Here is a 20,775-nt window from a genome sequence, read left to right as displayed (position 1 = left end):
AGGCCAGATTTTTACCAAACTTGTGATTTAAATGGCTATTCACCCTTTAACTTATGTTCATATATATGTCGTGGTGGTGTAGGTGGTCGACACGCGCCTTGTGATCACGGCCCTAGGCACGGCCAGGGCCATCCCGAGATCGAGGTGGAGGTTCTTTAAGGAATATTTTTTCGAGATGGATGGCGAGATCTTGTTGGTTTTCTTGATTCATTGGGAATCTCTTGCGGTTGTGGACCATGTTGAGGTTTTTCGGCTCGATTTGGGCGGGCTTGATTGGATTAAGGTTGAGAGGCTACGAGGGAAGACGGTGTTCATGAATGAGAGGTGTGTTTGGGTGGATTCGGAAGAGTTTGGGTGTGGTGATGATCGTGTGTATTTCGTTGAGGGATTGGAGAAGAAGTGGAAGGTGTTTGATATGAAAAGAAGTTGTATTTCACCCGTTTCATCTGGATGGAGTTAAGCTATCAATCTACTCTAGTCGATAATCTATTCATAAGAAATGTATGTTACATAGTTTATGTAATGTGCTGTTCCTTTTCTTTATGTCACGCTAGTCTTGTTTAATTTATAAATTATACTCCCTCCATCCCCCATTAGTAGTCACAGTTTGAAGAAATGTAAAGAAAAGTTGGTTGAAAAAGTTAGTGGAATGTGGAGCTCACTTTTTTATATTGATTTTATAATAAAATGTGAGTGAAGTGAGTTAGTGGAATGTGGGATCTACTACCATTTATTGTCAAAATAAAGTGTGACTCTTAATTGGGGACGGATCGAAATGGAAAAGTGTGACTCTTAATCGGGGACGGAGGGAGTAGTACTTTAAAAAATTAAAGATCGATTTGTTAATTTTCTTTACGAATAAATGCATAAAGGAACAAAACAATTTCTAACTTTACTAATGAATATCTCCCTTGGTATGTCTCATACAAATAGTCCATATCCATTTAGTATTTACAGCAATTTTTTCCTCCTTTTCTTTTACTTTATTATTTATGGGTTCACTATCCACTACACAATTTCAACTATTTTTTAAACTTCTCTCATATTTTATCAATTATACATTAAAATTCGTGTCAATACCAAATGGCTTAATTTTATGGTACGGGAGGAAGTACTCCCTCTGTCCCATTAGAAATGCAACGTTTTCCTTTTTGGGTTGTCCCACTAAAAATGAAACATTTCCTAAAATGGAAAAACACCACTCTCTCTACTTTTCCCTTTCTCTTACTTTACTCTCTCTTCATTAACTCACAAAACAACACTTGCGTAAAATCCTGTGCCGGAAACCAAATGTTTCATATTTATTGGGACGGAGGGAGTATATATTACTCGGTAGATGTAGGGCTGGAGAAAAATATCGAAAAAATGATATATCGCTCGTATCGTATTGAAAAATATCGAAAAATTATCGAATTTTCGATATATCGTAATTTTCGATACGATACGATATCGTATCGTAAGTTTTCGATACGATAACGATATGAATTTCCTTATATCGCGATATATCGTTTTATATTGAAAATACGATATATCTCGAAATTTTTTGATATATCGATATTTTCGATATATATCGATATTTTATTTTCGATATATATCGAAATTTTCGATATATATCGATATTTAACGATATATCGAAATATCGATACGATAACGATATGAAATTTTTTTATATCGAAAGTTCGATATATCGAAATTCAATATATCGAAACTTTCGATACGATAACGATATGAAATTCTTTCATATCGATATTTTCGATACGATACACGATACAACGTTTTCGATACGATATATCGTATCGACCCACCCCTAGGTAGATGTCACGTCGGTTCAAAAATATATTTGGGCTGGACTAGGGGTGGGTCGATACGATATATCATATCGAAAACGTTGTATCGTGTATCGTATCGAAAATATCGATATGAAAGAATTTCATATCGTTATCGTATCGAAAGTTTCGATATATCGAATTTCGATATATCGAACTTTCGATATAAAAAAATTTCATATCGTTATCGTATCGATATTTCGATATATCGTACTGAAATTCGATATATCGTTAAATATCGATATATATCGATATATATCGAAAATAAAATATCGATATATATCGAAAATATCGGTATATCGAAAATTTTCGATATATATCGTATTTTCGATATAAAACGATATATCGCGATATAAGAAAATTCATATCGTTATCGTATCGAAAACTTACGATACGATATCGTATCGTATCGAAAATTACGATATATCGAAAATTCGATAATTTTTTGATATTTTTCAATACGATATTTTTCGATATTTTTCCCCAGCCCTAGGCTGGACTAGTATGTGATTGGAAATGCAGCTTTCAAGCAGTCAAAAATAGAACTGGTTGCAAAATAAACTCATCCAAACAACAAATAATTTTAGATGATATTGATGATAATTATTTAAGAATCACAATAATAATAACCTCACATCAATTTAATTATCCTGTCTATATTTTAAAATCACCCGCTATAAATTTCTATAAATAATTTATTTTTTTGTTAATAAAGGAATAAAAATATCTATCCATATTCCCCATTGTTTCGTATTCTTTCTTTACTATTTTTAGGTTAAATTAAACCAGGATAGAATCAGTGATTCGCTTTGCGGTAATTGTCAGAATCCTTTGTTTACTGGAAAATGGAGCTGGCTTCGGTTCCTCTCAGCTCATACTGCTCTGTTTCAGCCGCACGGCCCGCCGCCGCCGCTTCCAGAAGCTTCTCTCCATCCCTCCCTATTTTCAGGACTACCGTTCCGAATATTTCTTCATTATTTGTCGCTTATAAACCCAAAGGTATTCCAATATTGTGCATTGAATCGAATTTAGGCGCCAGCAGGCTAAATTGAGTTAGAAATTGGCATTGGTGTAGTGCTAGAGCTGTTAATTATGCTTATTTGTTCCTGATATTTGAATTATGCAGTAGGAATTTGGGTAGGATAAGATTCCCAAAACTTGAGGTAGAATTCTGAAGTTTGATATTACTCTCTTTTTTCTGAGTAGTAAATTAGTAATGGAATTCATGTGTTTGTTTTAGTTAGAAGCTGGAATTTATATAATGGAGATTGTGTTACAATTTAGGAAATTAGGTCCTTAGCAATTGAGTAGAGGTTTTGAAGATAGATATTGAGGGGAAGAAAATTAATCTTGTTTGTTGCTTACCGGATGTTAAATTTGTTTCCCTGATGGGATGATTTTGGATGTGTTCGATGTGTTTGATGTACTGATGTATATGGTCTAACTGAGAGAAGGAACGGCCGCTCTATCACAAACTGATCGGGTAATACTAATTTTGCAAATGATTGAAGAAATTGTTAGTTATCTTCGTTATTGTGTTGAGACTACATGTAGTATGGTTGGGGGTGGGAATTATCTTTACTGGTTTTATGTTCGAAGTTTTAAATGCCTTCGAGTTTGTTTACTCATCATGCTCTGTCATCTCGCACTAGTAGAGTCTAAGATTGTGATTAAACTGACCGTGTCACATGCTTAATGAGTACATGTAGTGATTGTAATTTCTATCAGTAAGGATTGTGATTAATCCTATCGAGTTTCTCCTATTGGAATGCAGGATTCCTATTGCCACACGAGAAATTTAGGTGTTTTTCCCATACTGCTGGTCTTGATAATGCAACAACGGCAGGGAACGTTTCATCTCAAGAACATGTGTCGTCTGCTGAGGAACACATTGCAGAAGGTGGTGCTGTTACTGCAAATGATGCAAACCACAAAAATAGGGATAGTGAACAATTGGATGAGAATAAAATGATTCGCATCTGCGACAAATTAATTGGTGTCTTTATGGTTGATAAGCCTGCACCAACCGATTGGAGGAGATTATTAATTTTTAGCAAGGAATGGGGCAATATTCGACCCCACTTCTACAAGAGATGTCAGGACCGAGCAGATAGTGAGAGTGATCCTGGAATGCAGCACAAGCTACTTCGGCTTGCAAGGAAGCTCAAAGAGGTACGTATCCTGTTTTCCATAACAAAATGAAACTATGAATGTGGTCCTTTTATTTTTTCAATATATTTATTGCTTTATTTAGAATGATCTATTTATGCATAAAGTTGCGTAGATCATCTTTGATCTTTGGGCAAAACAAGGTTTTGTTCCTTATACATTTAGTTGGGTCGAGTATGTTTGTCTTGGACTCTTTGATGTATTGTCTGTAGAACTAGTGTTGGTTCATGTTGTGAAATGACCTAAATGCTTTCTCTCCAGATTGATGATGATACCCAAAGGCATAATGAGCTGCTTGATGCAATTAGAAAGTCACCATCTGAGGTTGGTGAAATTGTAGCTCGGCGCCGTAAAGACTTCACGAAAGAATTCTTTGTTCATCTTAACACCGTGGCAGAGTCGTACTATGACAATCCAACAGAACAAAATGGTGAGGCTAACTCTTTACTATGAATCGATTAGTTTACTGGTATTATGAACAATGAAGGATAAATCTAAAATGATTGAATCAGCATGCAAGGACGTTGGTCATATTTCTGTTGCTGCCTTTACCATTATTTGAAATAATGAGCTTTGGCTGACTAAAAACGTGCCTACGATATCATCTCATGGTTAACATGCTAGGGTCTTTTATAGATTTTACTGTCAATGTTGACAAGCTTTGGTCCTTTCTTCCTCATGTAATATATAATTACATGTAAAATGCTTTATAGGCATTTAAAGGTCCCTGCCGAAATGTTTGCAGTGAGTTATTGTCTAAGATCAATATGTTTGATCTGCGATCAATTACTGACTTCATGTCACTCAGCCATAGCCCAACACGTGCTCTATGTTAATGATACTTAGACATGTTGGAGCTCGTCGATTACTGCTTCCCTTATATCTCTCACTTTACAAGCAATTGCAGGCTGGATAGTGTTTAATTTCCTGTTCAAAAAATGTTAACATTTTCCTTCTTCTGGATGACTAGCTGTTGCGAAACTTGGGAATACATGCATAGCTGCTGTACAAGCATATGATACTGCAACGGAAAGTATAGAAGCGATAAATGCTGCAGAGTTGAAATTTCAAGATATCATTAACTCTCCATCTGTAGATGCTGCTTGCCGGAAGATTGACAATTTGGCTGAAAAAAATCAACTTGATTCTGCACTCGTCCTCATGATTACAAAAGCTTGGTCTGCTGCCAAGGAGTCAACCATGATGAAAGATGAGGTATCTTGCTGGCTTATTAGATACATCATTTTTCTACTTTTAGTAAACTTACATCATGATAGCTAATACAAAGAGCATTCCTACCAACGCGATAGTGTGTGGTTATCACTGTACTGATCTTAATCAGTATTCAGTCATCGTAATCAAGGTGCATATTTATAGCTCTTTTAAAACTAGCTGATCTACAGATGTGAAAGTAGGAGTCATAATTTTTACTGAGCTCGTTTAGTATGGTTCGGCTGCAGCCTGCAATATTCATCTAAATGTGGTGCTTATTTTTGCTGTTGCATCGGCTAACTGTTTTCACCTTTCCCAGGTTAAAGATGTATTGTATCATTTATATAAAACATCCAGAGGTAATCTCCAGAGGCTTATGCCTAAAGAAATCAGGATACTTAAGTATCTACTAACAATCGAAGACCCTGAAGAGCGCATGAGTGCACTAAATGATGCTTTCACACCAGGAGAAGAACTTGAAGGAATGGATGTCGACAACCTCTACACGTATGTTCCTCTTATCTTTTCCTCTCCCTAAGGGGTTGGGGGCATTACTCCCCTTCACCCGTCTGCTTATTTCACATGACAAAAAAATCTCGTGATTCTAACAGGACACCAGAACAGCTGCATACTTGGATTGGATCTATAGTTGATGCTTACCATTTCAGCCGAGAGGGCACTCTTGTAAGGGAAGCCAGAGACTTGATGAACCCGAAGATTATCCGGAAACTGGAAGAGTTAAAGAAGGCCATCCAAGATAATTTCATGTGAGATCGAATGCATATCGCCTAGCAATGTAGAGCAAACAGGGTGTGCATCCAGCAGAGCTCAAGCTCGATGAACTTATGGTAAACCGGCTTCTCCTGTGGAAAGCTTGATATTTATCTCCATATGTTGCTTGAGGAAGTGCCGGAGAAGACTACATACATCGAGCCTCATGTAATTTAGTTCGGTCCGGTCAGTTTTTCGGGACATTCGGTTAGTTCGGTTAACAATTGGACTTGTTAGCCTGTTATTGCATTTTGTACAGTATAATTTGTGACATGAACTTTCATGTTAATTCGGTCAAATAAAGTGTTTATTTTTATTACATTCATCTTTAATCTAAGTCAACATTGATTTTTTATACTTCACTGGTTTATTGATTTAAGTAAATATGTCAATCGGGTCGATCTATCTGTTTTAAGCGCCCCATTATATTTTGGATAGACTAGAAATATTCAAATTTAGCTTTTTAATTTTTTATTAACTATATTCAATAATGAAAAAATTGTCATATTTTGTCAATCAAGAAATTTGAATTCTTATTATTGAATATCTTTTCGGCATTTATTAACATTATTTTGCAAAAAAGTTATAGCACAACTATTTTATTTAGCTTCAGCAGAAAGTCTTGTATTTTTCTATCTAGGACATGGCGCAACACCATTCCTTATATTTCAAGCTTTAATTAAAAAATGAAAAAAAGCACTTTTTCTATATAATATAGTACGTATGATCTAAAGAAATACTCCATGTATCCAATATCCAATTAGAAATGAAACATTTTCCTTTTTAATTTGTCCTATTAAAAATAAAATATTTTCTAAAATGGAAACATCTTTATTCTCTCTTTGTCAACTCACAAAACAACATTACATAAAAACACGTACTAATTTCCAAATATTGCATATTTAATGGGATTGGAGGAGTACTTATTCCATCCATAATTAATATATTATTCTAATATTTTTCACGTTAATTTTTCGATAAAAAAATCGTTTTATTTTCATTTTGAGTAATGTAATCCAGTTTTTATCCCTTTTCTATTTTTTAAAATATCTACTCATTTATTCAGTTAATAAAAACTCAATCATTTTTTTCTCTCTTATAAATTGGATGATTTAAAATGCTTAAATATTCAATACCGCTAAAAAAATTTATGCTCGAATCTAATTTGATAATTAATTAATAACTAAAGAATTACTCTTCAAAATCCAAAACCTTGGCTATTATCACATACAACTGCACAAGCGATCTCCATATCCCTAATTCCTGTTCAAGCTATCAATTTTCGAAGCTCGGAGAGGAAGAATTCCAACAGAAAAGGAAGCGATACGGTTGAATTCTCTTCCAATTCTGCGATTTCAGATGATGACGACGAGAAAAACGAGCTGTTGCGCCATTTGCGAGAACTCTAATATCGCCTCAATTTGCCATGTCTGCGTTAATTACAGGTAAATTCTCGCGATTTGAGTTTGATTGATTGTGAGCTTACCACCGCATTGTTCGTAACACTAATAAATTTCGAGATAGCATAGGTTGTTTACTAGATGAAACTGATGTGTGTTTGGTAATTGTTGCTGTTTTTGATCAGATTGAATGATTACAATAGTAATTTGAGGTTGTTGAAGAGTAAGAGAGATTCGCTGTATTCGAGACTGACTCAAGTTCTGGTTGCGAAGGTATGTGTGATGTAGGTTTTCAATTGATTTTGCCATTTGATTGTAATCTGATTAACAAACTGTGAAACGTGTATTCTTCATAATTTGGTGAAAGTTTGTAGAATTTGTGAAAAGTGACTGAACTTGTGGTATATTACTGTATTTCAGAGGTTTAAACTTTGAATTTGTTTATTTTTCATTGTTTTAGGGTAAGGCTGATGATCAACATAGTTGGAGGGTGATTCAAAATGAGAAATTAGCAAAGTTGAGGGATAAGCTCAGGCTTCGAAGAGCAGAGGTTTCACAAGGTTTGGTGCTCTGAGTCTAGATGCTTGCCATTTTGGTTTTTCGTGATCCTCAATTTAGTTTATGTTATTTTTTGTTGAATTTTTTCAGGAAGGGCTAAAATTGAGAAGATGACTCATGATCTAAAAGTTAAATACGAAGTGCTTGAGTCAGCAATGAGTTTGGTATAACAATTAAGTTACATTTATCTTTCTTATGCTGGGAAAAACTTAGAGCTGTTAGCTCAGTTTTCCTCTCCTGAAGTTATAATTTGGTTTCATTTTGCCAGTTTATAAAGTTTCTTGTTTGATATGAAACTGCAGGTGGAAAAGAATCGAACTGAGCAAATCGAGAAATATTATCCTAATCTTATCTGCACACAGAGTTTGGGACATGTAAGAAAGATAACTTATTCAGTCAATTATTTAAAACCTCTTACTGTTAGTACTTTATCATTCTTACATCTCTACGAAGATTAATGCTCCATAAATCTTATTTCAGATGGCCATTACTTCTGAACGCCTTCATAAACAATCTGTCATTATCAAGCAGATATGCAAGTTATTTCCTCAGCGTCGGGTACTTCCTGAAACCTTTCCTTTTCTAATTAAATACCACTGTTTGTGCTTTCATAGCTGATATCGCAGTTGATACGGAACTTTTGGCATTTAATCAACTTCCATTTTATGTATCTATTGATCTATTCGTAGTTTATCTAGACAGTGTGACTTTACACTGTGTTGAATTTATTTATATATTTTTATGATAAGCTCCTAAAATTAATGCATACAGTATACAAATGGGTAAGGGAAACTTCTTTTTTTTTTTTTAAATTGGTAGGTATCTTCAGTTTAAACTTCAGTCTTGATTTCACTTATTTCTCACTGGTCTTCACCATGTCAATTCTCACTGTTCTCTTTCCTAAGAAAATTCCGTAAAGGTTTATTTTGGACATCTGGCTGAAGCACTATTGTTGATGATATCTGAAATTCTGAATGCTTGTAGATATATATATTCTATATGATTCTCTCAAGCAATTAGTCTGTGCTAATTTTCTTGGTAGAGCTGGCGCTCTTATTAGTTTTTCACGGTTATTAATTAATTGCAGGTGTTTATTGATGGAGAGAGAAAAGATGGTTATAGTGGTCCATATGATACAATTTGCAATGCACGCTTGCCAAGAGGGTTAGATCCCCACTCAGTTCCATCCGAGGAACTCGCCGCCTCATTGGGGTATATGGTGCAACTTCTGAATCTAGTTCTGCATGCTGTATGCTCTCCTGCTCTGCATAACTCTGGGTTTGCGGTATGTACAGTATATACCTTCTGCTCTTATGATATATCTGAGTATTTTTTGGCTGACTGTGGTTTAAGACACTTACTATTTTGAAGGAGCTCTTAATAGGTAGCTAAGGTCATACTACTTCAATAATCATAGATCAGTAACATGTAGGAAAAGTGTGATCATGGTGAAGAACATGTACAAATGATCTTCTGCTGTAAAATTGCAATGAGATAACAGCCCTAAATTTGCATTGCATCAATCGGTATTGTTGGTTTAGATATTAGTGAGATGTTTCAGTCAAAATATTAGTCAGGTGCTCAAGTCGTACAAAAGTTTGAGTAATAAAATACAAATGATGTAATCATTTGGTTGTTTTTAATTGATATTCTCAGTTATATTTTTCCCTCTTCCTTTCCCTGTTTTTTGGAAGTTCTGTTACTTGAATGGTTTTACAAACAAGTTGAGTCTCGTCATTCTTCATGTATATCAGGGTTCCTGTTCTCGGATATGGCAGCGGGAGTCATATTGGGATGCTCGTCCATCATCTAGAAGGTAATATACTGGTTAGAGTTGTAGTGGTGGGGATTTCGGTTAATTGAACTATCCACCCCCTCCTTCTGACGAAAGTAGAATGAACACTAAACAGATGCTCGACCCCTATTCACTTGTCTCTACTTGATTATAAAATATCTACCATTCTACTAACTTAATTTCTACTAAACAGTGAGTATCCACTTTTTATTCCTCGCCAAAACTCTTGCACTACTGGTGGTGAAACGTCATGGTCTGATAAAAGCTCTAGTAATTTTGGCGTGGCTTCAATGGAGTCTGAGAGGAAGCCTCGTTTAGATTCCTCTGGCGGTAGCTTCAATTATTCTTCTGCTTCTGCACATTCAGTGGAGTTACACAAGGATTTGCAGAAGGGCATATCACTCCTCAAGAAAAGTGTGGCATGCCTAACTGCTTATTGCTATAACTCTTTGTGCCTGGAGGTTCCCTCGGATGCCTCTACGTTTGAGGCATTTGCGAGACTATTGGCAACACTATCTTCTTCAAAGGAAGTTCGAAGTGTTTTATCCCTGAGAATGGCATCATCAAGGTATAAGCATCCTCCAAATATCTTATTTTTTCACCGTGCACATAATATATGCAACTTCATGAAAACTACATGTCCAAATTCATCTCTCTATTACCCTGGAAGATTATCTACTTCAAGAAAATTACACGAATGCTTTACAGTTTAAAATGGATATTGATTTAAACGTGCAGGTCCAAGTCTTGCCAACAATTGAACACATCCGTATGGAATGTTGAATCAACTGTTTCATCGAGCACTTTGATGGAGAGTGCACATGCACTGCCTTCAATGGTATACATTCTAATTACTATTTAATCTCCTGTCTGTGTAACATGGTGATAGTAAATGTATGAGTTCTCTGGCATTATATTTTGTTTCTGGGTTCATAACTCTTCCATAATTATTATCTTATTAACACAATACACATCTGTTCCTGAATATGAAAAAAGCGCATTGCAGTTGGACATTCATTTCTTTCACTGATAATTTTCCTTACTGCAGAGAAATGCCTTTGATAATTATCTCCCAAGCTTTGCTGGAAGCTATGTTTATGCCAACGAGTTTCCTGAGTATGGGAAGAATGAAAACCTAATGGAAGAATGGGATTTGGTGGAGCACCCTACTTTCCCACCGCCTCCATCACGTACTGAAGACGTGGAGCATTGGACTCGAGCGATGTTCATCGATGCAACAAAGAAATGATTGAAACCACCTTGCAATTCGGTAAGAATCATCTTCACTTACAAATGCCACAAGCTCTGTTGTTTTGGATTGGAGATAACCTTAGCTCATGTTTGCCTACTGTCTGCCTGTAGCGTTGCCAACTGCTAAACCAACCTTCTCCACTGACAAGGTAACACCCCGGGAGTTTGAAAAGCTTCTCGGCTGATTCGACATTGTGTAAATATACGATTTCGAGTAGGTGTGGATATTTGAGGTAACAATTTCCAACTCTACTGTGATGTACATGCATTCTGTAATCTAATGTGTTAAATCTGTATATTACTAGCTCTGTGAGATTCAGTAGAAGCTATCTGTATAATTGGTACTTTATTTGTATAAAAAACTTACATACTCCTATTTCTATATAGTTGAAAAGTTTCTTCCTTGAGATAGAAATTGCTTTTGCTTATTCTGTGAAGCATAAAAGACTAGTATTTAATGGTTAATACAGAAGAAAAATAGACAGAATTCAGTAAATAAAAGATAGAACTGAATTCAAATAAGTTTCCTAGAGAAATATTCTTGGATCAAATATTGTCAGAGTAGGATATGAATTCAAAACATGAGGTAAAATTAAGCAACTGAGAGCCAAGTTCTTCTCTCTAGTGAAATAAATGGTAAATTAGGTCTCTAATAAAATTAACCACTGCTTCACTTCTTTCTCTTCTTCGGAGGCTGAAGTTCCTCCTCTTCCTCGTCTTCCTCCTCCTCGTCCTCATCCTCCGGCTCCTCATCCTCGTCCTCAGCAGCATCCGGGTCGTCTCCATCCTCATTCTCATCATCTTCGTCGTCCTCATCGTCCTCGTTATCATGCCCATTGGCAGCATCGTTTTCGTCGTCGTCATCCTCATCCTCTTCACCAGCCCCTCCCGGCCCCTTCTTGGCCTTACCGTTGCTGTCAGCCTCGTTCCCCTGTTCGCCTTCCTCGGAATATTCGCCTTCGTCCTCCGCAGAGCCTCCGGCTGCCGCAGCTTCGCCGTCACTGTCCTCTCCAGCTCCTCCCTCAGTATCCACAGCTTCTGTTTGGTCTTTTGTTGCTGTCAGCATCAGAAATTTTGCAAAGGCCTGCAACTGTTGTATTTTTAGTCAGTTTTATTATTCTTCAAAAGGAAATTAAATCTGAATATCTTGAAACAGTCATGCTTCATTTCTCTAACCCGACCCGTTAAACCGACCCATACCTGGGTATATGCGGTTCATTGAAAATATCCTCAAAGGAATATTCGAATCTATTACCGATGTTCCCATTATTAAAAATATAATTGTGTCCCTGAAATGATGCACTCAACATTAAAGTAAAGACTATTTATTGACTTTACCATGACTAAGAATTTTGGAACTTAAAAATTCACAGAGTTCCTTATTCAATAACAATAATAAGATAATAATTACGTAACTACAGTCCCCCATACCCCATAGGCTATAGGGTTCAAGTTTTATAGTTTGAGATTATTTGATCACTCAAAAATAAAATTATAGTATGAAATTAATTTTATTATTGGTGAGAGGCTAAGACTAGTAAGAAATGACTGATATTATATGACACTATTCCAAGATTAAGTTTTGGGCAAGTAAATTGAAGTCCACTGTAGATATATGTTTACAGAGATAATTATAGCAACTCTGAAAACATTTAATTTTTTTTTCTGAAGCCTTTTTAACTTTTATTTACTTATTTATGTTTATTTTACTATAGAGGGAAAACAAAATAAAGGTTTTCTTTTTAGGCAAGGAAAAACAAGGCTGTTAATGTTAATAATTGTGTTAATTTTGGAAGTAGTTGTAATAAATAAACTAAGGCCAGGATTGTGGGCCTATATTATTATGGTGGGGTAGGGGGCCCAGCCTCAACCAACCCGGAACTCAAAATTGCACTAAACTTAAATTCTATTTTCCCTTTGGTGTCCGTGACGAAGAAATTGGAACTCTCACTCTCATATCTATTTTCAACTACTCCACACACGGCGCACGTTAGCTACCATTGAAAAAACACCAATTTCAAATCACTACATAAAAAAGTCAAAACGTAATTTCATCCAATATTGAGTGAAAAAAAATTACAGTTTACATATTTTTTTCTAGAGTATCACTATAATTTTGAGCTGTTAATCTGTGAAATAGTTTAGTTAATTATTGAATAAATAAATAAACAAAATTTGTTACTACTACAAAAAGTTGAAAATTTTAAAATAAATTTGTTAAAACCCATTAAAACAATTTTGAGCTGAAGTTAGTAAGTAAAAACCTGAGCTGTGTAGAGCAGATGAGCTTTGACCAGGAGGAGCAGGAAAGAAAGCGGCCCCGCCGCGCACGTTAGTGAAGCTCCTTTAACTGTCACCTCCATCTCGCGGTAACCTGCGCCGGAAATTCACTGAATAATCAGAAAAAAAAAAGTAGGTAGAAAATTGCTAGATTTAAACGAGATCGATTAACAGGAAAAACATAAACAAATTTGCAGAAGATAAAGATTAATGTTGAAAAAACACATAAAATGTAAAATCTGCTTCATGCAGAAAACACAATCTCCGTGCCAGTGTGTGTGATTGCAATTCACACACACACACAATTGAAGAAAAGTAGGTTTTGAGAAATTGAAGTGAAGAAGATGAAGAATTCACCGCCTGATTCCAGAAAATGATAAATTAAGATGCAGAAATACAGAAAAAAATGCTTTAAGATGAACAACTACTGTGTGTGTGTGTGTGAGAGAGAGAGAGAGAGAGAGAGAGAGAGAGGTGACCGTAAAAGCAGGTGTGAGTCCACGGAAGGGGGGTGGAATGGGGAGGAGTTCTACGTCGAAAAGAGGAGAAGATAAAATGCGCCTCTGCACCTTCGTGCGTGCGTGTGTGTGAGAGAGAAAGGGGGAGTCCACGTGGCGTGTGTTGGTTGAAACTTCAAAGAGAAGAGAGAGAGTGGAGAGTAGTTGAGAGGAGGATGAAAATTGAAGGAGGAATGAATTTTATGTGTCCCCCCGTTTTTTTTCACAAAATTTTATGCAGTGTTGTTTTGTGAGTTAAAGAAGAGAGAGTAAAGTAAGAGAGAAGAAATAGTAGAGATAATGTTATTTCTATTTTAAGAAACGTTTTATTTTTAATCGAACAGCCCCAAAAAGAAAAACGTTTCATTTCTAATGGGACAGAGTGAGTATTTTAGATTAATGTTTAAAAAAAAGGGGGGGAATAGAATCAAATGCTTTGTTCCCAGGGATAGTAGTAAAGCTAGGTGGGGCACAATTTGAGAATAAAACTCTTTTTACTTTTTCTATATTTTTGGATTTTACCATTATTATTTGTGTTATTTATGGACCAATTGTTGGAATCACTAAGTGATGATATTCAATTGGAAATACTGTTGAACATGAATGAACAATGACTTCAGTTGAAACGTATTTATGTTCTTATCATCAGTGAATTCGAATTAGGGTTGATCCTAATTCGAATTCAGTGGAAACATATTAATAATGTTGCAGTGGCATTGCATGCTCGAATTCAGATGCTAACTTAGCTTCGCCTCCATAATGCGTCATCGACGAAGAAAGAAAGTTACGATTCTGGTTTGGTATGTTCTTTTGATTGAAATGAGATACTTCACCCGTATGCGAATTTGTGTCCACATTTTATTTTGAATCTATATGGTTGTTACATATCTTATTTACCTTTATGATAATTTGCTAAGTGGGTTGTGCATTCTACTAAATCATTTCATAACATTTCATTGTAAATTATACATGAACGTGTAGGTGATTTATATTAGAAATTATATCTAATTGAGTATTTCATTAACTTTTTAGACCGATTTCCCTCAATATATATTAAAATCAAAGTCAAATCAAAGTCAAATCATAGACAGATAGATATTCGCGAACGGAAGAGTACTATCGATATATTTACACGTTCACTTGGGGATCATAAAACGTATTTAAAGAATAAGTATCTAACTTTATTATAACTTCAGCTCCCCCTAAAATTTATATTATTAACTTAGTTTATTACTTATGTTATTCAATCAATAAATAATCATCAATATATATATAATCTTTAGATGATTGTGTTGAATCTTATTACTATAAATTTCAAAAATATCGCCAACAAAAATACTTGTAGGGCATCCTACACTAATATAGCTAAGATATCTAATTAAAAATTCAAATAAATATTTAAAATTTACCATTTTTTATACCCTACGCTATTTGAATACGTGATGTGATTATGTGAACGAAAAAAAGAGTATATACAATCGAAAGAGAATATTTGAAACGTTATTTTATTTTTATATCACATATGACATATGTTTATTTGAATGATATTAGGCCCAAAACAATATCATTTGATCTCTACAACAAATTTGGCAAGATATAAACATTTATGTGAAGCCTACTTACAGGAATCAAATTCAATGGTTTTCATTCTCGAGCAACTTTCATAAGTTGCATTCAATAATTTCTCGTTTATTGATTTTTTATATAAATGGTAGTTTGAAAATTGATTAATAAGTAAGTACTTATAGGTATAGGTCCCCCTCATTTACTATACACGCCCTCCTCATAGTACATTTTAAATGTACTCTAATAAATATTGGAATAAAAGAAACTCGATTACAAGTGTGACAATAAAAACATTTGTGTTTTTTTACTTGTTGGTTAGTTGTCTCATAGATGTATCAATTTGCATAATAGGAGTCGAACCATCATGTAATTATATTGTTTGTATACGATTTTTCCTATTAATTACCAAAAAAATACATTAATTATAGTCTAGTTCAGGTTTTTTTTTTTATTATAATCAATTTTGAATATGGTAACAATATTCTTAAATTTTTGGTGTATAATCAGTTTTCCATAAAGTGAATTTTCCTTAAATTGAATATAATGCCGAAATGATCAAAATAATGTGGTATATATTGATCTCAGATTGCATGTTGGAATGTTTAACTAAACAAAATAATGTCATTTTGCTAAACAAACATAATAAGATAAAGTTACATATTAAAAAATAAAAATCGACCTAGCTAATCATGAAAATGACTTTTTATGTATTGACTTGTTATTTCAACACTAATTTTGTCATTTACTTGTCATTTATAATTGCAACTTTATATACCTTATTTAATTTTGTCATAATACTTATCGTTTGTGGCATCATTCATTCCATCTCAAAAACTTATCAGAAGGTTCTTCTATCTCGTTTGTGGCGTTATTCATCCATTTGTATCAATCTTCCGCCTCGTTCTTCCAAATTTCTTGTCGTTCATCAAACAAGCAACGAGAATTGTATCAGTTGATATCATGACACACTCATTTAATTTTACTAGAATACAAACTAATCGTCACTTCTCTGCATAGGTTAGCATAGGACGAATGTAGTATCATATTAATCAGTGTTCCATATAATTAAATAATTATTCATACCAAAGAAAAGAGATCGAGTTGGGCCGGGCAAGCCTATTTTGAGGCCCAATTAGTGGTTGGAGCCTACCCAGCCCAACAACTACACTAATACCAAAGGCCTTAATCACTCGAGTGAATTTCCATCTATCAAAATAATTTCATCTAAACCCTAATGAAAATTACATTAATTTCATACCTAATCAATATTATTCTAGAACTGCCACACCCAATCAAATTGCAAGTCTTAACCATTATCATTTTCAACTTAAATTTAATTCAAAAGATCAACGAAACATAGAACTTTTGCGATGCTAACCTTTATCCCCTAAAAAGGGCAAAAAAAATACTCCATTCATTTACACTTTTTTCATCGGATCCAAAAATGCAAATGTGAAATTTGCAGAAAAGAAATAGATATTAATGAATAATTTTTCAATTTATTCGATAGGAAAAAAATGAAATAAGGAATTAAAAATGAGCTGAACTGGTGCGTCTGAGTTGGTATCTTGGTGTAGATAACGAACTTGAATTCCAAATAGCATAGACTTCCTGTACATAAGCATAAAAAGATAAATTCGAAAAAAATATTTATAACTTATTTTTCATAAGGAATTAATATTATTCGCGTTTCTTAATTATCATCATTTTATCTTCAAATTTATTTTCGGGACCTTTTATCTCATGTTCAATAAAATATATTTTGAGATTACCTTTTATCTCATGGTTGATTGGCTTGTTAATGTGGCATTGAAGATTTAAAAGGTGTTTTAATGATCTTAATTTAAAAAAATAAATATGATGAAGACGCTAATAATATACCCCCCCCCCCCCCATTATATATTACTACTACATGATAAAAATATGACTCATGCATCCAACTAAATTAATCTCTCATGACACTCACAAACTGAATTAGTTTATTCAATCGTGGTAATAAATACCGAGCAACTTAATTGTATTGAAAAAAATATATAGAACGTAAATTAACTAACAAAAAATGGTAATTTCAATATCATTAATAATTACATATATATTGCATTGTAACGTAACTAGCTCAAATAATTCTCATACTATAATATTGATTACTACATTCATTGCAAAAATGTGGCAGAAATTAAATGTCAATACTCGATCGCACGAAGAATATATATTGCTAAATTGAGATTTGTTTTCAAAAACGCTGTAATTAAGTAGTACCTTTATTTTCATAAGCAATTTAGTTGATGTCTGTAGTTGACTCACCTTTTCTTGCAATTGGTTTATGTAAGCCTGCAATGTAAATCATTATTCATCAGTAAAATTAAAACGTTTAAAATTAAAATAATAGTACAAACTTTTCATTCAATCTACAATATTAATATTTATGTAATTTATAAAGAATTTTGTGTATAGATTGTCTAGTACATACGAGGATCCTTTTCACTTCACAAAATATAAGTATGACCTAATGATCATACTAAAAAATTATTTATCAGAAGTAAAGGTTAAGAAATAATATACTCTAGTTATGGATTTGATTAAGTTGGACTTAAACGTTAAAAATAATAATATGCTCTAACTGGATATAATAATTCTGAAGAGATTATTCATTAACTAAAGTACTTTAACATCCAATGCTATAATCATGTGAAAAAGGATCAATAATAATTCTCCATCCCGATCAATATGATTGGAGATAGAATACCGGATTTAAATGGGACACCGAAAAATAGGATACTCAATTTCAAGTGAAGCTGAAAATACGAAACTAAAATTGAAATTGAATACGAGATCTAAATGCCAATCCTATTTCTAACTAGCTAGGGATAAATGAAGAATCATTATTGATGAGCGTATAATGGAAAATTCAATTTATCAATAATAATTTCTCATGATTGGAAATAGTATCGAAATGTCGATGGGGCACCACAAAGTAGGATACTCAATTCCGATTGAACCGATATAGCAACTGAATTCCAAAAAAATATAACTATGAAATAAAATACGAGATTGAAGTTGATAATATCGAAAATCAATATTATCATAATCAAACAAGAAAAGCAAACCTGTTTCCTAGCCCTTGATCTTGCAGCTGACTCTCGATTCTTGATCATCCTTCTCTGCCTCCTCTCCACACAGTTTGCAAAACTCTCATCATTTTTCCCATTTTCAAAACGTGAATTATCAGAATATCTTCTAGCACCAATCTCGGAAACCTTAAAATCTGTCTGGACAATCTGCATTGTTTCTTGCTTTTGCCAATTCATGTATTCTTGATCCATCTTCATCATCAATGGCGCCGGATTTCGCAAGAATTCTTCTCCAAAATTCCTCATTCCAAAAGGGTTTTTCATCCCATCATTCCAAACTCCATCCCCCGGTTTCGTGTTAGGGTTTTCATGAAGGATTGGAGGAGAAGTAGCCGAAGAAGAACCCGAAGAGAAAGAAGGGTTTTGCATCATGGTTTCTTCCGGAGATAAGGCCACATTGTTCTTGATCAATGTCTTGTTATCTAGTTTGGAAAAATTCATCATGAGAGGTGGATTGTCTTTGAGGAATTGATGATCAATCACTAAAAGTGGAATATGACCAAATTCCTTTGGTGGAAATGGCCCCATAAAGATTTGATTGAAATGTTACTATATAAGCCCTAAGTGTTTTAAAGAACAAAAATAATTGATCAAGTGGATTCTTTGTATTGTTTGAAGGAAAATGCTACAGCAAGAGATGTCTCCCAGTGATATCTCAAAAACAATAAATTAAGTTCCAAGAATTAGGGAAGTGTAGACTTGCATATGTAAAATCTTACTATATGTGTATATATGAGAGAGAAAGAGGGAAAATACTAATTGCACGCGAGCTCGGCTTGTACGAGTGCACAAAAATAGCTCGGCTCGTTCGAGTGCACAAAAATAGCTAGGCTCGTACGAGTGCACAAAACTAGCTTCTTGAGTTTGGCACACTAAAATGTGATCAACAAACAAAAACTAATTTTGTTTCATTTCTTTGTGGTCTCATCTATTTCTTTACCGGCTAAAATTGCAAGGGAATAAAATGGGTTTTAGAGTGGAGTAATGCTTCAAAATCGCATATTTATAGAATGAAAAATGGTATTGTTGAGAAATGCCGAATTTGTAGAACTATAAGATCCGAGATTTTCTCATATTTTATATATACATGCAATTTATTCATAATTATAACTATACAAGTAAAACTTTATCTAAAAAAATTGGAGTTTACATTCTACACATTTCGAATAATGGTTGCGAGTTAAAATCGGAGTCAAAAAAATATGGCAGTTCTATTTAGACACTATATTTTTAGTTGCACAAATTCTGGAACTTGTGAAGTATAAATCTGCCTAGGTTTTTGAATTAGGTTAAATGTTGAAGAAGTTTTTAGTTTTAATCTATGTATGATTTTATTTACTTTTCTCCATTAACTTGTGTTGAGATGAAAAGGTTTTTGGTTACAAGATTGTATTCTAGTTTTATTTACTTTTCTTCATTAACTTGTGATGAGATGAAAAGGTTTTGGTTACACGATTGTTTTCTAGTTTTATTTACTTTTCTTCATTAACGTGTGATGAGATGAAAAGATTTTGGTTACAAGATTATTTTCTAGTTTTATGTAGTATAATTCTATGCGCCTTCAATGAGGACTATTTTTCACCATTAACGGCATATTACGTCAGTGGTCCACATATATCCGTCGGTAAACAGTGTTACCAATGGCAAGTCCATCGATTTCTATTTTCGTGGCTTATCGACGGCCTTTTGTCCGTCAATAATTTTGCATAATTTCTATCAGTTTTATTTTTTGGTTCTCAAGATCCTGTTCTTAAAGTGGACGATAAGGCTGAAAGGCCCCCATCGCCCCTCCTCACCTTTCAAATACTATATCTATGAATATTTAGAATGGATAATTTTCGACATGATGCGAAAACATGATTACATGAATACGTACGGAATTAATGGGTTATTGTCAAGACCTATCGTGTTCATGTCCTTATCAGGTCGGCCAAATAAGGACATGATGGTTTCGGTTGAGTTCGAGTCGTATTGGGGTAACCCCGTTAATGATTAATATTATTATTTTAATTCTTTATATTTCTATTACTTTATTAGAGTCACGGGTGGATCTAGCCTTGTGGCACTCACCATTTCTTCACTTTTATACATTTATTACAAATTTTCAAATAGAAATGTAATCAAATGCAAACTTTAAATATTGTACAAATTGAAATTATAATCTGGACCATTAGAAAATATCAACAGATGCTATTATTTTATAATGGTTCAGATTATAGTTTGGAGTTTGTACAATATATGAGTTTGCATTTTATCACTACCCTTTTCAAATATATATATATATATATATATATATATATATATATAAACTTAAACAAA

At 33.9% G+C, this 20,775-nt stretch overlaps 4 protein-coding genes across 7 annotated transcripts; 2 read left to right on the top strand and 2 right to left on the bottom strand.

Annotated features, from left to right (window-relative positions):
- The first annotated feature begins 2,605 nt into the window (after positions 1 to 2,605).
- On the top strand, positions 2,606 to 6,297 carry LOC125202771 (uncharacterized protein At4g37920). The gene is made up of 6 exons (XM_048101235.2): positions 2,606 to 2,825; positions 3,601 to 3,998; positions 4,257 to 4,425; positions 4,966 to 5,210; positions 5,527 to 5,714; positions 5,819 to 6,297. The coding sequence occupies exons 1-6, from the start codon at positions 2,672 to 2,674 to the stop codon at positions 5,976 to 5,978; spliced, it is 1,314 nt and encodes a 437-aa protein (XP_047957192.1). The 5' UTR covers positions 2,606 to 2,671; the 3' UTR covers positions 5,979 to 6,297.
- Positions 6,298 to 7,189: 892 nt separating this feature from the next.
- LOC125200927 (DNA-directed RNA polymerase II protein) lies at positions 7,190 to 11,397 on the top strand. Its single transcript, XM_048098762.2, has 12 exons — positions 7,190 to 7,423; positions 7,564 to 7,651; positions 7,839 to 7,938; positions 8,027 to 8,100; positions 8,239 to 8,310; positions 8,417 to 8,494; positions 9,024 to 9,221; positions 9,691 to 9,752; positions 9,925 to 10,299; positions 10,470 to 10,569; positions 10,780 to 11,001; positions 11,094 to 11,397. The coding sequence occupies exons 1-11, from the start codon at positions 7,338 to 7,340 to the stop codon at positions 10,978 to 10,980; spliced, it is 1,434 nt and encodes a 477-aa protein (XP_047954719.1). The 5' UTR covers positions 7,190 to 7,337; the 3' UTR covers positions 10,981 to 11,001; positions 11,094 to 11,397.
- Positions 11,398 to 11,469: 72 nt separating this feature from the next.
- On the bottom strand, positions 11,470 to 13,934 carry LOC125200928 (uncharacterized). Of its 4 annotated transcripts, none has more exons than XM_089065595.1 (3): positions 13,742 to 13,934; positions 13,247 to 13,356; positions 11,470 to 12,066 (listed from the first exon to the last, which is right to left on the bottom strand). In XM_089065595.1, the coding sequence occupies exons 2-3, from the start codon at positions 13,343 to 13,345 to the stop codon at positions 11,653 to 11,655; spliced, it is 513 nt and encodes a 170-aa protein (XP_088921721.1). In that variant the 5' UTR covers positions 13,346 to 13,356; positions 13,742 to 13,934; the 3' UTR covers positions 11,470 to 11,652. The 4 variants fall into 4 exon arrangements, with proteins under 4 accessions (XP_088921721.1, XP_047954720.1, XP_088921722.1 ...); XM_048098763.2 differs by having other exon boundaries at positions 11,470 to 12,072; positions 13,742 to 13,929; XM_089065596.1 differs by lacking the exon at positions 13,742 to 13,934 and adding an exon at positions 13,620 to 13,732.
- Positions 13,935 to 16,197: 2,263 nt separating this feature from the next.
- On the bottom strand, positions 16,198 to 19,026 carry LOC148932954 (uncharacterized). Its single transcript, XM_089063975.1, has 2 exons — positions 18,433 to 19,026; positions 16,198 to 16,239 (listed from the first exon to the last, which is right to left on the bottom strand). The coding sequence occupies exons 1-2, from the start codon at positions 18,982 to 18,984 to the stop codon at positions 16,198 to 16,200; spliced, it is 594 nt and encodes a 197-aa protein (XP_088920101.1). The 5' UTR covers positions 18,985 to 19,026.
- Positions 19,027 to 20,775: the final 1,749 nt, after the last annotated feature.

Source organism: Salvia hispanica, chromosome 2 (assembly GCF_029641045.1).
Source record: "Salvia hispanica isolate PSC_SH4W2 chromosome 2, Shi_PSC_v1, whole genome shotgun sequence".
NCBI classification, from domain to species: domain Eukaryota; kingdom Viridiplantae; phylum Streptophyta; class Magnoliopsida; order Lamiales; family Lamiaceae; genus Salvia; species Salvia hispanica.
Note: the sequence above shows the minus strand (reverse complement) of the source record. Positions and strands in the feature narration are given on the sequence as shown.